The 20,428-nt window shown below is 47.7% G+C and overlaps 1 protein-coding gene across 5 annotated transcripts in view; it reads left to right on the top strand.

Annotated features, from left to right (window-relative positions):
• Positions 1-20,428, top strand: part of HDLBP (high density lipoprotein binding protein) — an 88,355-nt gene that overhangs the window by 45,760 nt on the left and 22,167 nt on the right. For 3 of the 5 annotated variants that reach the window (XM_055291230.2, XM_055291231.2, XM_055291229.2), the window contains exons 2-11: positions 2,123-2,187; positions 3,746-3,858; positions 6,022-6,179; positions 7,701-7,916; positions 14,109-14,315; positions 14,511-14,726; positions 15,326-15,532; positions 15,748-15,855; positions 17,534-17,638; positions 17,995-18,073. In XM_055291230.2, the coding sequence (XP_055147205.1) occupies positions 3,783-3,858; positions 6,022-6,179; positions 7,701-7,916; positions 14,109-14,315; positions 14,511-14,726; positions 15,326-15,532; positions 15,748-15,855; positions 17,534-17,638; positions 17,995-18,073 (1,372 nt within the window). In that variant the 5' untranslated portion in view covers positions 2,123-2,187; positions 3,746-3,782. Of the gene's footprint in view, positions 1-1,365; positions 1,461-2,122; positions 2,188-2,953; positions 3,078-3,745; positions 3,859-6,021; positions 6,180-7,700; positions 7,917-14,108; positions 14,316-14,510; positions 14,727-15,325; positions 15,533-15,747; positions 15,856-17,533; positions 17,639-17,994; positions 18,074-20,428 lie in introns of those variants that run through there. The other 2 variants (XM_063645342.1, XM_063645340.1) reach the window with 2 other exon arrangements.

Here is a 20,428-nt window from a genome sequence, read left to right as displayed (position 1 = left end):
CAGCTTCGTAGGTGCTGCTTTGTTGAACCAGAGGCAGGTGGACCCCTGGGCTGCACCTCACTGGATTGGGAGCACAGAAGGAAAATGAGACTGACTTTTAAGAAAATCTCACCCAGAATTTCAGGTGGGGACAGGGTCTGCATTTACATGTGGGTCATCAAATGCTTGCTTAAAACGCATTCTTCGAAAACAGGTTTTTGAGTTGTTTAGAAGAACAACAAAATGTTGTTTGATGATACCAGAACCCTAGGTGTTAAATGTGTCTCTAGTTGTGAACCATTCGTTACAAGCTCTGACAAACTGCCACTTGGAATCTGGAGGCTAGGGACCCAGTATAGCCTGTCAGACCAGTCTGGAGTTTTCTGGAGGTCTACCTTCTGCCTTCCCTGGCTGCCTGAGGGTCTGTGCACGCCTGAGGAACATGAGAGGCTCTGCTCCAGGGTCTCCCTCAGACACAGGAGTAGGTTCCCTTATGTTGAGACTCCTTTCAGTATAGGGTCTGGCTGGACTTGGCTTCTGAAGGGTGTGTGAGTGGTCTCAGAAGAAACTGACACTGGGTACACAGTGGGGATTGGCTCATCACAGCTCTGTGCTGGAGAGTCGGTGTGGGCTGACATGGACGGAACTGCATTTTGCAGACTTCTAGTGTGGCTGTCACTGGGCACTGGAGACTTGCCCAGAACCTGGCTTGATAAGGGGGTGGGTGTCTGGGTTTAAGAAGTGACATTGGAGCCTGGGACAACCTTGAGTGAGAGACCATGCCAGGTGGATAGTCAGCAAGCAAGAGTGGGAGGGCGGAGGGTGGATTATTAGACACCTGTTGGGGCACCTTAGCCTGGAGTGCCCTGCCGCATTTTGCTCCCAGACTGGACAGACACTTGGAATCTCAGGGAGCTCTTGCCAGGTTGTGAATGTGCTACTGTGACACTTCGGAGAAATTTTCTCACTTTAATCTTTAAAACTTGCAAACTAGAATTTTTGGTGATGCTTTTAAATGGAATACTCTTGATCAGTTTGTCCCACCTTTCCCCTTCAGTCTTGGGGTACATCTGTGTGTCTGGTGCATCTGGGGCCCCATAGTGTCTCTGGTTTGTGGCAGGTTCCCTGTGTGACTCAAGCCCTGTATTTAGAGTTTTTAAAAAACTCATGACCAAGATTAGAATCCAGAAATACCACCAGTCCACATCCTCTGCTGGAAAGGCGAGACCCTTTAATCCAGTCTACTGGGTGCACCCCCATTGCCATGAACCGCCTTCTCAGCCCCGGACCCATGTGTCTTAAGGGCATGATTGTTGTCAGGGTATTAGTAGTATTCTCCAGTTGAGTGGGGTGTTTCTGTTACTGTCATTGCTTTTCCCATTTTAGACACATGCCTCACTCCTGTCAGCAGTTCCGCCTTTTCATGGTTGAGGAGCACATGTGGTCGCCGGCTTCCCATCTCCAGAGTCCCCTAAGGCGAGGTGACTCACCCTCCTACTTCACAGAGTTCTTGGTCCTCCCCAGACAGCCTTTGAAGGTTCCTTTCAATCCTGCGATTTTATGACCTGGTTTCTAAATCCCCAGTGGATTAGAAAGGGCTGAAGGACTTTTACAGGATAACAGCAAGAAGAACAAAGTAACTGCAAAATATACGGAGAATTCTTGAAGACAGTAGCTCTTGGTCACCATAAGCACTGCAGAGCCCCCGAGGTCCACATTCTGTTATAGGTCAGAGCCCAGCACAACAACCCCTTCTTCTGGTTCAGCCGCCTAGCGGTTATGTGGGGTACAGGAAAGATGATCCCGCCGTGCAAGAGAGCACCAATAGATTTGTGAGGATTTTACTTCAAAATGGTTAAGTTGAGAAGTTTGGCACTTAAAAGATCACTCCCTCAGGTCCCTGGAATAGTTGTCCTCTGCAAGTTGGAGCTGGTTCAGGTTTTATTTTAATGTGTTTTGTTTCAAGCTAATGGTTTTTTTTCTTCCAAGAAACTAGCCTGAGTATTGGTGTTAGTAACCAAAGCATAAATAATATCTTGACCTTCTCCGATTTTGAGGTAAAAAGATCTGAGTTGTAAAATGTAGATAAGTAACTTTTCTCTGGTTTCCTCTCTCTTCTCTCCCACTTCCCATCCCATACCAGCAAAAGCTGGCAGGCTGACAGAGGCGGCCTCAGGACGGACTTTCTGGCTACTGACCGTTTTGCTGGTAAGTTTGACCCTGTCTGAAGACTTCCTGTCCCTGGGCTGTGTGTGGACCTGGGAGCGCAGGGATGCGTATTTTCTTAGTCCTGTGTGTACCTTCTTTGTTTATATCACACCTTCAAGTTTCTCGTGGTTTGTCAGCGATGTCTCCATAGCTTCACCTCCCAGCAGGAACCATCTATAGACATATGCCCCTTAGATGTGTCATCTGGCTTCCATCTGTTTTTAATCTTTTATTTCTTAAATGTGAATTATGTTTATTCAGTATTATCTGAGTTGGGGTCTTGCTTCTCTTTAGGATTGCAGGCCTTAACTTTTCTTGAACTTGGGGAGAGATCTTAATTATGTTATAAAAATTATGCAAAATTCACTCCTTATTACTTGGCCTTGTTGTGCCAGTAATTGATGCGTAATTGTGTAAAGAAAATGGGTTCTTCCTCACCGTAGTAGTTTGGAGCTCACCTGGAATTGGGGAGAGGGAGGGGAGGAAGCTAACATTCCTACCTCAGAATGCTGAATGTACCCCATTTTTCAAATGAGGGAGCTGTGGCTTTCAGAGCCCATACCCTACTGAGCACTGTGGCTGTGCTAATCTGAGAAACTCAGTGCCCTGCCTGGTTCCCCTGCTGTGTGGGTTCTGTCCCACACCTGGGAAACAGAATGGAGGAGAATAACCAGTCAGTGTGGATCAAGGGCATTTAGCGCAATTTGTGGGTCTGTTACTCTTGCTACAAAGCACTGAGGCTGCTTTTTCCTGTCACGCAGCTACCACTCGTAACCACCTGGTTAAGCCGAGATTTGGAGGTGGTTTAGTTTGGGGCTTGGATGCACCTTACAGAGAGAGACTGGCTGGCTTTTTGTAGCAACTGTCATGCGTTTTGTAAGCATTAAGAGGTGTGTGGTGGGCAAATTGTCAGAATAACCAAGGTCACTGTTAGGAGAACGATCCTGGTGTTGATCTCTGCCTGGAGCCTGGGTCAGGCAGGTGGCAGGTTCCATGGTCCCCCCACGCCTGCAGTTAGGGGTGGTGCAGACTGTGTCTCTGTGGCCCCTGGGGTGGAGAAATGGTTGCAGATTGCCCCAAGTGGAGGATGAGGCTCCTACAGGCGACTTGTGAGGGGACAGTTAACCAGCTGTTCTAGGACAAGCTTGTCCAACCCAAGGCCCAGGACAGCTTTGAACATGGCCCAACACGAATTTCTTAAACTTTCTTAAAACATGAGTTTTTTTGTTTGTTTTGTTTTGTTTTTGTTTGTTTATTAGCTATCATTAGTTTATTTTATGTGTGTCCCAAGATCATTCTTCTTGCATTGTGGCCCAGGGAAGACAAAAGATTGGCCACCCCTGTTCTAGGACCTCCTTTACTTGCATTTTCCCCCCTTTTCATCACTTGGTGAGAGTTTGGATATCAGCTTACGTCAGAGGTTGTGAGGAAAATAAAAGGGTATAGTTTGCTGGTAAAAAAGAGAATAAAACTTTCGCTAAAACTCTTCTTAGGTTAACAATCTCATAGATAATTGAGGGTTGTACTTTGACTTCTGACTTATTCTTCTTTGCTTTAGTGGTTTTCCCGGATTGTGTGTAGGTGTGAGATCAACCATGAGTTCCGTTGCAGTTTTGACCCAAGAGAGTTTTGCTGAACACCGAAGTGGGCTGGTTCCGCAACAAATCAAAGGTGACAGCCCTTTTATGTGCTCTTCCTGGTAATGTCTAAGGCATTGCTCCCCTAAAGCCTTTACCAAATCCCGTGCCCTTTCTAGAAGTACCTTTTGGCCCTGTGATTGTGGAGCAGGGAGGGCCCAACATCTTGTGCAGTGTTTTTGCATTGCCGTGTGTGCAGGGGCAACTGGCCAGGCATGAGGAAATGAATCAAATACAGTGAGATTTAAAATGTGGACAGCTTTCTGGAAAGCCAGCAAATTTGACCATTGGTAATTAATGCAGTCCTTTTCAAAACTGCTTTTTCCTAATTGTGGTGAACTAAAATCTGGGCTTGAAGCATCCCAGAGCATTGCTTAAGCCTACCTTGAGGATGAAGGCTGGACCCTGGCTTCGGAGTTCTCGAACGCCACTGGCTGGGATTAAGAGCAGTGCTGTACAGTAGAACAGACTACAAGCCACGTGTGCAATTTTTAGGATTCTCTGGTACTTACTAAACGGGAACAGGTGAAATTAATTTTGATATTTTACCCCAATATGTCTGATACATTGTCATTTCAACATCTCTAATGTAAAAAAAAAAGGGGGGGAACCATTGATATTTGAGATTATTTCTCTTCAAAGTCCGATGTGTATTTACAGCGGCGGGACGTTTCCTTCCATTTGAATGCTAGATTTTCATCCAAAATCCTTGATCTGTGTTTAGATGTTATAAAATCTTCATTTGAAAGAGCAGATTGTTCTACTCCAGGTTGTTCCAAACACACTTAAAAGTTTTCCAATAACTAAATTGAGTATTAGTTCTTAAAATTAATTGAAATATAAAATTCACTTTTCCTTAGTCACGCTGGCCACATTTCACAAGCTCATTTTTGGTGGCTGCTGTGTCAGGCGTTGGAACCCCAGAAGCTGCTTTGTTCTGGGGGCCTGGGATCCTCCTACTGGAGCCAGCTTCCCTGTGAAGTCTGTCTTTCTAGAGAGGGAAGACAGCACTGAAAGAAGGCTGCCACCCGTCATGTCAGCACTGTTGGGTAGGTGGGTGTGCAGCTGGGAAGTGATGGGCCCGGACTCGGGCGTGAGCCCGTCTGATTCCAGAGGTCATCCCCCTGTTCTCTGCCACATCCATTCGTGGTGTTTTTCACTGGGCCTTGCTATTGCCAAGACACCGTGCTCAGTCCTGGGGGTTTGGGGTTATCCAAAACAGTCACACCCTTGATTTCATGGAGATTGTGGCTAATGGCACAAGCACGTGAACAAATGGGGCACTGTGGAAGATGGAAGTGATAATAATCAGAGAACCTGATTTCCACAAGCCTTGGGCAGGGCAGGGGGGATCAGCGGTGACCATTCCCACTGCAGTCTGTTTTTTTGAGACAGAGTTTTGCTCTTGTTGCCCAGGCTGGAGCGCAGTAGCGCAGTCTTGGCTCACTGCAACCTCTGCCTCCTGGGTTCAAGCGATTCTTCTGCCTCAGCCTTCCGAGTAGCTGCGATTACAGGCATGCACTACCCACACCTGGCTAATTTGTATTATTAGTAGAGACAGGGTTTCTCCATGTTGGTCAGGCTGGTCTCAAACTCCCAACCTCAGGTGATCTGCCCGCCTCGGCCTCTCAAAGTGCTGGGGTTACAGGTGTGAGCCACCGTGCCCAGCCTCCACAGCAATCATTTTTAACCTTGTATGTTACAGTGGAAAATCAGAGTTTGCCTCAAAGGCAGTTCTCACAGGTGGTGCTGGGTAGGACCATTGTTTTGCAAATGTAAGGGTCTGCTCTGTGCCTGGCGTTGTCATAGTTGCGATTTTTTTTTAAGTGTGTTATTAGACTCTAGAGGACTTAAAAATTGATGTAGCAAGGCTTGCTTTCAAGGGGCTCACCCCGTTAGGGGAGTGGGGCTCACAGTGTCTGAGCTGATGTTTACCGGGGAGGCCACGTGGATGGGGTTCGCTGTCAGAGACTGGGAGTCTCTGGCCTTCTCTGGCTCTCACACTCAGGGTGCTGGGCCTGTGACCTCCTGGGGCCTTTTCCCATCACTATGAATTAGAAGAGAGGGGTGGGGGGAGTTGTCCCTGGAGCATTTGATGGTTCTTGTTTGTCTGTTTTTAAGCACTAAAACCCTTAAAAGTGTTTTTCATGTAATGCTAAAAGTAGTGCTATCTTTTAATCTGTGTTGGCTGGTCCAGTTGCCACTCTAAATTCAGAAGAGGAGAGCGACCCTCCAACCTACAAGGATGCCTTCCCTCCACTTCCTGAGAAAGCTGCTTGCCTGGAAAGTGCCCAGGAACCCGCTGGAGCCTGGGGGAACAAGATCCGGCCCATCAAGGCTTCTGTCATCACTCAGGTAGAAACACCATTCTTTCTTTCTTTTAAAAATTTTATCATGTAACATGTCCATGTAAATTATTAATTTTTTTTTTTTTTTGAGACGGAGTCCCTCTCTGTCCCCCGGGCTGGAGTGCAGTTGGCGCGATCTCAGCTCACTGCACGCTCCGCCTCCCGGGTTCACACCATTCTCCTGCCTCAGCTGCCCGAGTAGCTGGGACTACAGGTGCCTGCCACCTCGCCCAGCTAATTTTTGTATTTTTAGTAGACACGGGGTTTCACCGTGTTAACAAGGATGGTCTCCATCTCCTGACCTCGTGATCCGCCCTCCTCGGCCTCCCAAAGTGCTGGGATTATAGGCATGAGCCACCGCGCCCGGACAGTTTTTTTAATTTTTAAAAATTAATTGCTGTTCTTTCTTAACCTATCCTTCCAAGCATAGAATCTGATGGAAGAGTTTCTGAACATGCAAGATTGAGAATGCTTTGAGTAGCTGAAGGGAGAAGGCCTTCAAGTTAAATCATCCCCCACCCCAGAGATGTTTCTGTCGACCACTTCTCTCATGTCCGTCCTGTATGCCAGCACTCAGCAGGACTGGCACGTGGTCGGTTCGCAGGCAGTGTTTGTCAGATGAGTGGGTCCTGTTTTCTGTTTTCTATTCATCATCCCACTTTCTTGAAGAGGTTAACTAGTTTCCTGGTTTTCTTTGGCTTCACTAGCCCTTCTCTCTGCTACCTGAATTTGAGATGTTAGTGAGTTTCAAAACTTTTATATAAACTCATATCATCTGGTCATGGTGGAAAATTACCATCTCTCTGCTAGTGTCTTCCCTGAATTTTAGGCTCATAAACAGTTGCATCCCAATCCTTCCATTTTCACCTGTCTGCTGTCTTGTTAATGGTTTTGTTAAATGTACCGCTGTCTACTTGGTGACTGTGGTCTCGAACCAGGGTAGTTGATCCCTCTTGCTTCCACCTTGTCCCTCCTCAGTTCTTCTCCATAAAGCAACGGGAGGGACCCTGCACCATCAAGCAGAATGCCTGCTGCTGAAAACCCTGTATTGACTTTTACTACAGGGTGGGATGGGGTGATCCTCTTCACTGTGCCCCTCTGGTGTGTTCACCAGGTTCCGCCCCCATCCACTTCCTCCGCTTTCCTGCCTGTATGCCCTTAGTTCCCTCACCTCTTAGCATGGATAGCTGCCTTGTGCTTCAGGAAGGTGTTTCCTGGCCATCCCCAGGGTCCACCTCCCACTTTCTCTCAAACTTTCTTCCTCCTGTTGATTTCATCACAGCACTTGCTAGCTGCCTCATTCATTTGTGCAGCTGATGTGGTTCTCTCCTCCTTAGGATGTCAGCCTCTTGACCTTGGCGCTTTTTCCTTGTCTTTCAGCTGCTTTATCCCAGGGCTTCGAGCAGTGCCTGTGGGCAGGGTGGGGCTACTTTGTGAGTGGATGGTGATGAACACATGTTCTTTACTCCCTGTTTGTTGGGCTTCTTTTAATCTCTTAACCTTCCCTTTTTTGATCTTTTTTGAGCAGGTGTTCCACGTACCCCTGGAGGAGAGAAAATATAAGGATATGAACCAATTTGGAGAAGGCGAACAAGCAAAAATCTGCCTTGAGATCATGCAGAGAACCGGTGCTCACTTGGAGCTGTCTTTGGCCAAAGACCAAGGCCTCTCCATCATGGTGTCAGGAAAGCTGGATGCTGTCATGAAAGCTCGGAAGGACATTGTTGCTAGACTGCAGACTCAGGTGGGTGGCCTGAGGCCTACTTCTCCCCAGTGACTGTGTACCCGTTCGATCACCCGGCTCCTGATGGAGGCTAGAAGGTCACCGGACCCTTCCTACCAGGGGACGGTTCAGTCTTTCCGAGGTAGGACAGCAGCATTCAGAGTCCCCTGGCATTTTTAGTGGAAAAAACTCACTAAACTAATAATAGAACTGGGACACTTACCATTTTTGCTCTTTGAGTGAATGAACTTGAAAGTAATAATAATTTTTTTTTTTTTAAGAGACAGAGTCTCACCTTGTTGTCTACGCTCTTGTGCAGTGGCTGTTCACAAGTGTGGTTATAGTACACTGTGGCCTCAAACTCCTGGGCTCAGGCAATCCACCTGGCCTCCCAGTTAGCTGGGATTACAGGCACACCACCTCATCTGGCCAAACTGAAAGTTAGAAGCTTGTCCCAGAGTTCGAGACACTTAAAAGAAACTGGGCTTGCTGCATGGTGAAGATGGGTGGTTCCTGTTGCTCTGCTAGTGTGTTCATTAACTACACATTTCCAGGCCCCAAACTGAGGAGATTACAAGTTCAAATTCTGTTTTAAGCCAGTTGCCTAGTCTTTGGCAGTCTGATGCCAGTACTTGGACTTTATTTAAGAACATTCGTAATGAGCAAATCTCTGATGCATTTCTCCCTAAGTGGTAGCACTTAAAGACCAAGAAAAATGTAAAGAATCTTATTAAAGTGTTGCATGACTGCTGTTGTACTAGATAGGCTTATTTAGGAATGGGGGTTCTTCCCATCTGCTGCTGAGTCTCCTTGATCTTGTGGGAGCTGGATCTGGAGCACGATGGTTGGACGATGGGGATCTGATGGGAGAGGGCCTGAGGGCTAGGAGTGCAGGGCATAGCCAGGAGGCGAGGCAGAGGAGTGCTGCCTGATGCAGGCCCAGCTGTGCCCCTTAACCACATGGGGGCATCAGGACAGTCCCCAGCCCCAGCTGGCTTCATGGAGTTAAACCATTAGGTGTTAGGAAGGTGAAAGTGTTGCTTGTAATTGTCCAGCATTGTGGCCAGTGCATAACAGGCTCTGAAAGTTTTCCTGGTGTCTGCTAGTCAGTGGATATTTGAACCTCTGTTTTGTAATCAACACTGTAGGGGAAAGGGCCGCTTCACTGAATATATGGATCAGAATGAAGACATTGACCCCTGACACTCTCCTGCTCCTCGATTATCTTCAAGCAAATCCCAGATAGGTTACTGTGCCTTAGTTCAGAGATTCCCGTTTTCATATATACATATATATAGTCATTGTGCTCTTAACTCGTAATCGTATGGATAGTGGTTTCTTAATATTATACTATGTTTAACCCAGACTATGTTTGGACTTTCCTCATCATCTCAAAGATGTTTCTTCCAGCTGGTCTGTTCAAGTCAGTGTCCAGACAAGGTCCCAATGTTGCATTTGATTATAGAGTCCCGCCTCTCATTCTTTAACAGTGCTTACTCCCTCCTACCCCCTCTTTTTTTGAGACAGGCTCTCACTTTGTTGCCCAGGCTGGAGTGCAGTGGTGCAGACACAGCTCACGGCAGCTTTGACCTCCTGGGCTCAAGTGATCCTCCTGACTCAGCCCTTCAAGTAGTTGAGACTGCAGGCATGCACCATCAGGCCCGGCCTTTTTTTTTTTTTTTTTTTTTTTTTGGCAGATGCTGGTTTTCACCATGTTGCCCATGCTGGTCTCGAACCCCTAGGCTCAAATGATCCACGCACTTCAGCCTACCAAAGTATTGGAATTACAGGCGTGAGCCACCACGCCCAGCCAATCCTCCCTTTTTTTAATGCCATTGATTACTGGGGACCATAGGTTTTTGGTTCTGCTATTGACTGATTATTTTTGGTGAACTGGTGTTAGATCTCTGGGGGCTTGGTTACTTCCACAGTCAGCTTGTTGGGCAAGCAGACCCTGCAGGTGGTGCTGAGTCTGTGCTGTGATAGCTGCTTGTTCTGCTTTGTGCTGATTTTGAGACTGATCAGTAGGCTCAGGTCTGGGTCTTCCCTTGTCAAGTTCCCTGTCGTGCTTTGTGTAATCATTTTACTATCAATTGGTGATTGCCCAAATTCGTTAAGGGTTGCAAATTATGCTTTTCTAATTCTCTGCCTGCTCATACATTAGTTGATAATTCTTGTAAAGAAGAATTTTTCTTCATCAACAGTTGGGTGGGAAGTACCAGATAAATAATCGATTCTTTGGTGCTCCGGCGACTTCAGTGTTGATCAGTGACTCTTTCTAGTGTCACTATGAACTCAGGCATTGTCCATCATTCTTCATGCTGGAGCTGCTTCATCTTTGGCCAGTGGGTCCCCTCCTTTCAGTTTTGTTCTCTGCAGCTTTCTGTCATGACCCATTAATATCAATACCTTCTGGCCGGGCGCAGGGGCTTACGCCTATAATCCTAGCACTTTGGGAGGCTGAGGCGGGCAGATCACCTCAGGTCAGGAGTTTGAGACCAGCCTGGCCAGTATGGCAAAACCCCATCTCTACTAAAAATACAAAAAAATTAGCCAGGCGTGGCGGTGGGTGCCTGTAATCTCAGCTACTCGGGAGGCTGAGGCGGGAGAATCACTTGAACCGGGGAGGCAGAGGTTGCAGTGAGCTGAGATCGTGCCATTGCACTCCAGCCTGTGCAACAGGAGCAAAACTCTGCCTCAAAATAAATAAATAAATAACTTCTTAATTTCTAACACAGAAAGATGCCTCAGGCTAATCTTACGTATTTCCTTCCACAGACCTTGAGTCGGCTATTTCTCTATGAACTCTGAACCTTTTGAGTAGGAAATTGCAGTTGGAGACTCCAGTCTCCATAGGTGCACATCGCAACTAGGTTGTCAGAGCTTCTAGGCTTTTTCAGAAGACAGAGCTAGGAAAATTGTACTTTTAAGAAAGGAAAATCAGGCGGTGGCTCTCACGCCTGTAATCCTAGCACTTTGGGAGGCCGAGGTGAGCAGATTGCACGAGCACAGGAATTTGAGACCAGCCTGGGCAACATGGTCAGACCCCATCTCTACAAAAAATAGCTGGGCGTGGTGGCGTGCTCACCTGTAATCCCAGCTACTTAGAAGTCTGAGGAGAAAGGATTGTTTGAGCCTGGGAGGTTGAGGCTTCTGTGAGCAGTGTTTGCACCACCGCAACCCAGCCTGGGTGACAGAGTGAGAGCCTGTCTCAGAAAAGGAAAATCATAAGTTCAAAATCACTTGAAGTAATTCTTTTTTTCTGAGTTTTTCTGTCATCTTGATATAGTTAGGTACATTTGTTTCCGTTTACTGTCAATTTTTAAAAAGTATTTCAACATTTACATGCTTGCAAAGTCAACATTATATAATAAAGTACTTTCAGAGAAATCTCTCCTGCCTGTTACCTTCACCCTGCTCCCTCCCCACCTTTGCCGGAGGCCATTCCTGGTCCTGGTTTATCCTTCGTTATTTGTTATTTGAGAGCAGAAGCAAAATACAGCTTGCCATACACCCTGCTCTATGCCTTGCTTTTTTTCTTTTATTATTTTTTGGAGGTGTCTGCATATCAGTAAGTAGTGATTTTTCTCATTTCGTTGTTCAGCAGTGTAATATTCTGTGGGCGTACTGTAATTTACCCAGGCTTTCCTACTGATGGGCATTTGGGTAGTTTCCAGACTTTACCTGTTACAAATTATGTTACAGTAGAAATCGTGTGCATATGCTATTTCCTATTTTACCCAGTGTATCTTGGGATAGATTCCTAGAAGTGAGATGGCTGGGTCAGAGGGTGGCTGCATGTGGAATTGGGCCATCTGATGCTAAATTTCCTCCTTAGGAATTAGTGTTTTGCAGTCTCATCAGCAGTATGCAAGGGCCAGGCTCACCACATTGCTGGGTTTTAGCCAATGGGAGAGGCAACCAAACATACTTTTAATTTGCATTTTTCTGATGAGCAAGATTGAGCACCTTTTCAATATGTAAGGGCCATTTATATTTTTTATTATCTTTTTTTTTTTTTTTTTTGAGACGGAGTCTTACTTTATCACCCAGGCTGGAGTGCAGTGGCGCAATCTTGGCTCACTGCAAGCTCCGCCTGCCGGGTTCACGCCATTCTCCTGCCTCAGCCTCTCCCAGTAGCTGGGACTACAGGCGCCCTCCACCACGCCCGGCTAATTTTTTGTATTTTTAGTAGAGACGGGGTTTCACCGTGGTCTTGATCTCCTGACCTCGTGATCCGCCCGCCTCGGCCTCCCAAAGTGCTGGGATTACAAGCGTGAGCCACCGCGCCTGGCCCACATTTTTTATTATCTTGAGTCATTGTTAGGAAAGTTTTTTCACTATCATGTCATAAGAAAGTTTATATTTTCTTCTGCTACTTGTAAATGTGTTCTTACATTTCAGTTTCTGATCTATTTGGAATTTATTGCAAATAGGGTTGAGGCACTGATCGAGTTTCACCTTTTTCCATACGGCTTTCGAGTTATCAGCACTGTTTTTTTTGTTTGTTGTAACACAGGGTCTCAGCCTGCCACATAAGCTGAAGTGCCATGGCGTGATCCCGGTTCACCAGAGCCTCAACCTCCTAGGCTCAGGCCATCCTCCTCTCTCAGCCACCCCAGTAGCTGGGACCACAGGCAGGCGTCACCATGGCCAACTAATTTTTTTTTTTTTTTTTTTTGAGACCGAGTCTCGCTCCGTCGCCCAGGCCGGAGTGCAGTGGCGCGATCTCGGCGCACTGCAAGCTCCGCCTCCTAGGTTCACGCCATTCTCCTGCCTCAGCCTCCTGAATAGCTGGGATTACAGGCGCACGCCACCATGCTAATTTTTGTATTTTTGGTGACCTCGTGATCCACCCGCCTTGGCCTCCCAAAATGCTGGGATTACAGGCGTGAGCCAGGCCAGCTAATTTTTAAAATTTTTGTAGAAGTCGGGTCTCACCATGTTGTCCAGGCTGATCTTGGACTCTTGGGCTCAAACAATCCTCTCACCACGGCCTCCCGGAGTGCGGGGATTACAGGCGTGCCATCACCATCTTGAAAAGACATTTTGCTCCAGTGGACTTAAGTGGCTGCTTTTATCATGTCCTAGGTGTTTATATTAACTTAGCTCTGTTTCTGGGTTTTCAGTTCAGACCAGCAGGTCTGTCTTTCCATATACTGCTATTTCCTATGTTAACGATAATGGTTTCATGTTTAATGTCTAGGACCACTGTTAACACCTCCACCCTGCACTATTCTTTTTCAGAGTTTTCTTGTTTATTTTTGTTTGTTCTGTGTTACAGCCTTTATCATCAACTGTTTGAAATTGTATTAATATTTTAAAGTTAACCGGGATAATTACCATCTACTTAAACCTTCTCTTAGCTATTTTAAGGAGTGTTTTCTAATTTCGAATGCACATACTCCACCTTGTGTTGGGCTTATGTCTTGCTATTTTCTTGTCCTTTTTTCTTTTTTCCGTTTTTCTGTTAGAAACACATCTTTTGGCCAGGCGCAGTGGCTCACACCTGCAATCCCAGCACTTTGGGAGGCTGAGGTGGGCGGATCACGAGGTCAGGAGTTCAAGACCATCCTGGCCAACATGGTGAAACCCTGCCTCTACTAAAAATATAAAAATTACCTGGGCATGGTGGTGCACACCTGTAGTCCCAGCTGCTCGGGAGGCTGAGGCAGCAGAATCCCTTGAACCTGGGAGGCGGAGGTTACAGTGAGCCAAGATCGCGCCACTGCACTCCGGCCTGGCGACAGAGTGAGACTCCGTCTCAAAAAAAAGAAACGCATCTCTTTCATTACATCTTCTAAGTAGTGCTGTTTGTGGAAGTTAATGTTGTTAACTTCTGGATTTCAGTCTTTTCTCCTTGCTATAAATAGAATTTAACCCAGTAGTGTTTTCAGGGTTTCTGGATATGTAGTCATGCTTCTTCCTGTCCAGCTTTTGTGGATGTTAACTCTTGTCTCCCTTTGTGGGTGTATATTCCAGTGGATGTTAAGTAGTGGTGCAGATACACTTGAACTTACCCTAGCCTGGGAGTCAGGGAAGCCTTCCCCAAGCATGTGATGTTTAAGCTCACGCTGTTCTAATGGATGAGTTGGTGCTGGTGGGCAGGAATAAGCAAAGATGGTGTTTCTGCCAGAGAGAATGTCTTGGAAAAATATGCTCCTTCAGAACCTACAAATAGTCTTGTTTTCTTTGATTCTCTTCTTGCTATAGGCCTCAGCAACTGTTGCCATTCCCAAAGAACACCATCGCTTTGTTATTGGCAAAAATGGAGAGAAACTGCAAGACTTGGAGCTAAAAACTGCAACCAAAATCCAGATCCCACGCCCAGATGACCCCAGCAATCAGATCAAGATCACTGGCACCAAAGAGGGCATCGAGAAAGCTCGCCATGAAGTCTTACTCATCTCTGCTGAGCAGGTGAGGCCTGAGTGCCTCATGCCCCTGCCTACCTGCTTGTGCATACCTCACTCCCTCATGGGTTGCCGTGTCCAGTGTGAACTAAAGGCATAATGTGGTGGGGGTGGAGGGCTTGACTCCAACTCTAAACAGCCCTGTCTGTCCCCAGTTTGTTTTCAGAGGCCTGTTCTCATCAGATCATCCCTTCCCTTCCAGGACAAACGTGCTGTGGAGAGGCTAGAAGTAGAAAAGGCGTTCCACCCCTTCATCGCCGGGCCGTATAACAGACTGGTTGGCGAGATCATGCAGGAGACAGGCACGCGCATCAACATCCCCCCACCCAGTGTGAACCGGACAGAGATTGTCTTCACTGGAGAGAAAGAGCAGTTGGCTCAGGCTGTGGCTCGCATCAAGAAGATTTATGAGGAGAAGGTACACGACTTAGAGGAGGCAAATCCCCATAGGCAGGAATAGAAACTAGGATTTGGGTCTGGAGATTCAGTTAAGGCCTGATTCTGCCCCTTATCTTTTTGTCCTTGATGAAGATGCCTATTGCCTCTATACTTGAGTGACCCGGGTGAGACGGGTGCCCGCCCCCGCTTGCTGCTGAGCATCTGCATGGCAGGTGTCTTTGCCGTCCTGGGCCTCTGGCTGTGCTGACAGGCTGCCAGCTGGGCTGCCCCAGGTCAGATGCACATCCCAGACTTGTTCACGTCTTCGATTAAGCTGTTAGCTCAGCTTAGTGAACTTTGAGGTCTGAAACGTGTTCCTTAATTGAGGGAAAGGATTGGGTGTTTTGCAGTGTTCAAGGATGAAGTTATCAGCCGGCGGGTGACTAGACCGAGGGGAAAATCCAGTCCTTGAACAGTGAAGTTTCTGGGGATTGGCTAGTCCTGATCACTTGTTCACTTCTTGGGATCAGCATCTATAGTCTGGGCCGCCTTGGCTTGCTTTCTGCAGCAGTGGCCATGCCCACATGCCCGCTTCCCACACCTTTCCCTTTGACTGCCCCTTATGGTGCTCTTATTTAGAAAAAGAAGACTACAACCATCGCAGTGGAAGTGAAGAAATCCCAACACAAGTATGTCATCGGGCCCAAAGGCAATTCATTGCAGGAGATCCTTGAGAGAACTGGAGTTTCTGTTGAGATCCCACCCTCAGACAGCATCTCTGAGACTGTAATACTTCGAGGCGAACCTGAAAAGTTAGGTCAGGCGTTGACTGAAGTCTATGCCAAGGTAACTGCCTCAGAGCATGAAGTGTGTCTCCTTTGAGTGGAGTCCGCGGGGCCTTCATGGATGAGCTCTCGATTCGTAAATCCTGGGGCCTGGACACAGTGCAGGTGCCCAGGTCTGGGGAGAGCGTGCCTCTGAGCCCCAGGTGAGCAGCCTGGCTTTCACTGTGACATGACCTTGAGCTCTGCAAACCCATAGCTGTTCTCCCATTTTCTTAGGCCAATAGCTTCACCGTCTCCTCTGTCGCCGCCCCTTCCTGGCTTCACCGTTTCATCATTGGCAAGAAAGGGCAGAACCTGGCCAAAATCACTCAGCAGATGCCAAAGGTAAGGACACGTTTTTCACCTGTTATATTGAATTTGACTTTTCTGTCTTTCTGTTTCTGACATTGCTTTGTTGACCTTTGTACTGTGGATGCCCTTGAAAACTGGTGTATTTTTCTGAATTAACTGGCCTGTTTGCCATGGTCAACTTCCATGTTAGCTAAAGAACAGCAGAATAAATGTCTGTAGATGTCTGTACCATCCTTCTGGCCTTTAACCAGAGAGGATTGTATGTTCTTAGGTTTCATAAGTATCTTAAGAAACATGTCATTTAGTAATTATGGTGAAATAACTTCATAATACTTTGGCGAGCCAGGTGCGGTGGCTCACACCTGGAATCCCAGCACTGTAGGAGGCTGGGCGCAGTGGCTCACGAGGTCAGGAGATTGAGACCGGCTGGGCGTGGTGGCTCACGCCTGTAATCCCAGCACTTTGGGAGGCTGAGGAGGGTGGATCACGAGGTCAGGAGATCGAGACCATCCTGGCTAACACAGTGAAACCCTGACTCTACTAAAAATACAAAAAATTAGCTGAGCTTGGTGGCGGGCACCTGTGGTCCCAGCTGCTCCAGAGGCTGAGGCAGGATAATGGCGTGAACCCGGGAGGCGGAGCTTGCAGTGAGCCGAGATGGCGCCACTGCACTCCAGCCTTGGCAACAGAGCGAGACTCTGTCTCAAAAAAAAAATAATAATACTTTGAAGAGCAGAATTTGTATACAAATTGTATTAAGTGTGAATTTAAAGCTTTCTCAGTTTACTAAAGGAGACTGTAGCCCCCAAGAAACATGAACAAAAAAACACCAGAGAATCCAACCATCATATTTAATTCCTGTTTTGTTTAAACTTCATTTCCAATTAATGTTACAGTCCTTTTTAAAAATTAAATTTTTTAAATTTTATTTCTTCTTTTTAGTGACAAAGCCTCACTCTGTCATCCAGGCTGGGGTGCAGTGGCGCAATCATAGCTCACTGCAGCCTTGAACTCATGGGTCAAGTGATCTGCTCGTCTCAGCTTCCCAAGTAGCTGGCACTACAGGCGCCCCAAGCTAGTTTTTGTGGAGGCAGGATCTTGCTATGTTGCCCAGGCTGATCTCAAACTCGTGGGCTCAAGTAGTCCTCCTGCCTCAGCCTCCCAAAATGTTGAGGTTATGGGTGTGAGTCACTTGCCCAGCCCCTTCTACTTTTTATAGCTTCATATAAGGACCAGTCTCCCTTCCTTAACTCCTTACCTGCAGGATAATAAACCAGGAACGCCGGCAGCCTTGCCTATGTCAAGCAAGTTACTTTACCACCTTGGTGCAGCTATATGAGTTTCAAAATTCCATCCGTGCTCTGTCTCATTCTTTATGCAACTAAAGAGGACCAGGCCTTGTAAAAGTTCAGATGATGCAGGAGCATATCGCATGCTTTATGTTAGTGGCTTCTGTGGGGCAAACGGTGTCCTCAGTGAGAGGCAGGATCATTCGGCCACAGTATTTAGTTTCCTGACTGTGGCTCCCTAACCCTCCCTTTCAACTTTGCTTGATGGCTGTGGATATGTCCCTCCCTCCCTCACATCTCTGTGAAGCAGTTTGGGATCAGAAGCCGCTCCCAAGAGAGCTCCCACAATTGCACCCTGGGAGCCTGAGGGGCTGCAGCTGTGCCATTCTGTTGTCGCTGTCTCTTTGGTTTTGGTGTGGTAGGTTCACATCGAATTCACGGAGGGCGAAGACAGGATCACCCTGGAGGGCCCTACAGAGGATGTCAACGTGGCCCAGGAACAGATAGAAGGCATGGTCAAAGATTTGGTAAGGTGCCCTGTGGAATGTTGTGTGTGCTGGTGACAGGGAGGCTCTGAGTTGGGCATGGGCGGTCATCTCTCGGTGACATCCCACGTGGCTGGGCACAGACACCCAGGGCATCCTAGCTGGGTGAGTAATCGGTTCTGAAACAACCAGAAGCTGGCCGAAGTCCTGGAATAATCATGGGTGGAGGAAACTTCATCTTGAAGAAGGCATCTTTCAGGGGAGACACGGGGGTAGTCTCCAGCAATGCCTGACAGCTGAGTGGTCAGAAAAGGCAACCGTGGAGACTGCTGAGTTTTAGTTCAGCTCATTGGCCAAGTAACCAGGCACATCCGTGGACCTCTGTGCTCCTCCTGCAGATTAACCGGATGGACTATGTGGAGATCAACATCGACCACAAGTTCCACAGGCACCTCATTGGGAAGAGCGGCGCCAACAGTGAGTGAGGCTGGCTGTTGCGGTGGGGCCAGTGTGCCCTGAGACCCTTGTGGGGGGTGTCAGCTGTGAGAACTGGGACGTCTGTGCAGACAGTCCAGGCCCTTTGCTGCCTGTAATGGGAGTTACAGACTTTACATCCTCCTGCCTGCTGGAAGAGACCACTTTTCCTTTTCCCCTTGGTGCAGTGGTTGGATTAGAGCTGTTTGGCCAGTGGGTGAATTGTCACTTTTGGAAATCATCTAAGCCCTCCCCAGGTAACCCACAGTGGCCACGTTGAAGGCGTGCTCATGGGCAGTGTCCTCCATATTGCCGTCAGACCTGCCAGGTTAGCCCGTCAGTGTCTGTGGTACTCATGCCTTCTGAACGTGGAAACTGCTGATCCGGAACTCACTGAAGAGTAAAAATATTCTAGATTTGTGCCCAAGTAAAACAACATGGGGAGGGATACTTTTTTGAGACAGGGTCTCGCTCTGTCACTCAGGCTGGAGTGCAGTGGCACGATCTCAGCTCACTACAACCTCTGCCTACTGGGATCAAGCAATTCTCCTGCCTCAGCCTCCTGAGTAGCTGGAACTACAGGCGCATGCCACCACACCCAGTTAATTTTTGTATTTTTAGAAGAGACGGGGTTTCACCATGTTGGCCAGGCTGGTCTCAAATTCCTGGGCTCAGGTGATCTGTCCGCCTCGGCCTCCCAAGGTGCTGGGATTAAAAGTGTGAGCCACCACACCCAGCAGGGGGATTCTGTTGAAGAGGCAGTGATATGTCAGCCAAGGTCGATGTGCGCCTCACCTGTGCCAGGTTGCAGGTGCAGAACAGTTACAGGACGCTGTTGGAAGTATGTCATGTGGGCCAAGGTCGATGTGTGCCTCACCTGTGCCAGGTTGCAGGTGTAGCACAGTTACAGGACACTGTTAGAAGTGTGCCATGGGCATTCTGCTGCAGGTCCAAGGATGTTTTGTGTCGTTTGTTTGTTTTTTGGGACGGAGTCTTGCTCTGTCACCAGGCTGGAGTGCAGTGGCGTGATCTCAGTTCACTGCAACCTCCACCTTCCAGGTTCAAGCGATTCTCCTGCCTCAGCCTCCCAAGTAGCTGAGATTACAGGCATGCGCCACCATGCCCAGCTAATTTTTTTGTATTTTTAGCAGAGACGGAATTTCACCATGTTGCCTAGGCTGGTCTCAAACTGCTGACCTCAGTTGATCTGCCCACCTCAGCCTCCCAAAGTGCTGGGATTACAGGCATGATGAGCCACCGTGCCCAACCAAGAATTTTTTTTACACTTCTTTCTTTAACTGTATGGCTATACGCACACACTTGCGTGTTCTGAAAACAAGTGCACACGTTGTGTGTGTTACCTTCGGGTGGAAGGTGAGAAGGCAAGCACGTCCTCCATTCCTGGATAGTTCAGTGGATGAAGGAGCCTTTCCCAGGTAGTGGGACACCAACCTACATAACATGACTGATGTCCGTGTATCCGTTTTTGTTGTGAGTAAACATAGCCTTGTCAGCTGTGTTGTGGCCTGTGCAATGGTGAGCTTTCTGGTGTCAGTCTTATGTTTTGTGGGCATTTTACATGACAGTGAGTCTACAGGCACAAGGTGACCTTTTTGTGCACTACTTGAACCATGCACACACCATAAACTTGCTTTTATGGTTTTGTTTTGGTTTTGGTTAACTGTAGTGTTTGTTTAGGCCTGACACAGTGCCTCTTGCCTGTAATCCCAGCATTTTGGGAGACCAGGGCAGGAGGATCACTTGAGCCCAGGAGTTTGAGATGAGCCTGGGCAACATAGCGAGACCCCCATCTCTACAAAAGAGAAAAATTTAGCCAGGCCTGTGGTCCCAGCTACTCAGGAGGCTGAGGCAGGAATATCACTTGAGCCCAGGAAGTCAAGGCTGCTGTGAGCTGTGATCGTATCGTGCCACTGCATTTTAGCCTGGGTGACAGAGCAAGACCCTGTCTCAAAACACATGTGGAAGTCCAGTAGTGTAATTCTAACATTAATTTCTGGTTTCTGCTCCTGAGAAATTGCAGGATGTAGCTTAGTCAGTCGTGTCTGTTCTGTTTTCTTCTCATGCAGTTCCTAACTCTTGTCTTCTTTCGTAATCTAAAAAAACCTGCTGCCCAGCTCCCATGTCCTCTGCTTGTCTTGTCTTGTGTTGCTCCACCTGGAACAGCTGCATGTCCATGTCACCCTCCCTCAGTGCATCACCTCGTTGCTGCCTCTGCATGTGCATGTGTTCGGGATGGATGCACAAAAAGCCCTCCTGGTGGTCCTTCCAGCAAGCTGGGCTTCCCTTTACTGCACAGTGGGCAAGATTCCTGCCTTGTTTCCTGATGATACGGCTTCT

This window comes from Symphalangus syndactylus, chromosome 8 (assembly GCF_028878055.3).
Source record: "Symphalangus syndactylus isolate Jambi chromosome 8, NHGRI_mSymSyn1-v2.1_pri, whole genome shotgun sequence".
Lineage (NCBI taxonomy): Eukaryota > Metazoa > Chordata > Mammalia > Primates > Hylobatidae > Symphalangus > Symphalangus syndactylus.
Note: the sequence above shows the minus strand (reverse complement) of the source record. Positions and strands in the feature narration are given on the sequence as shown.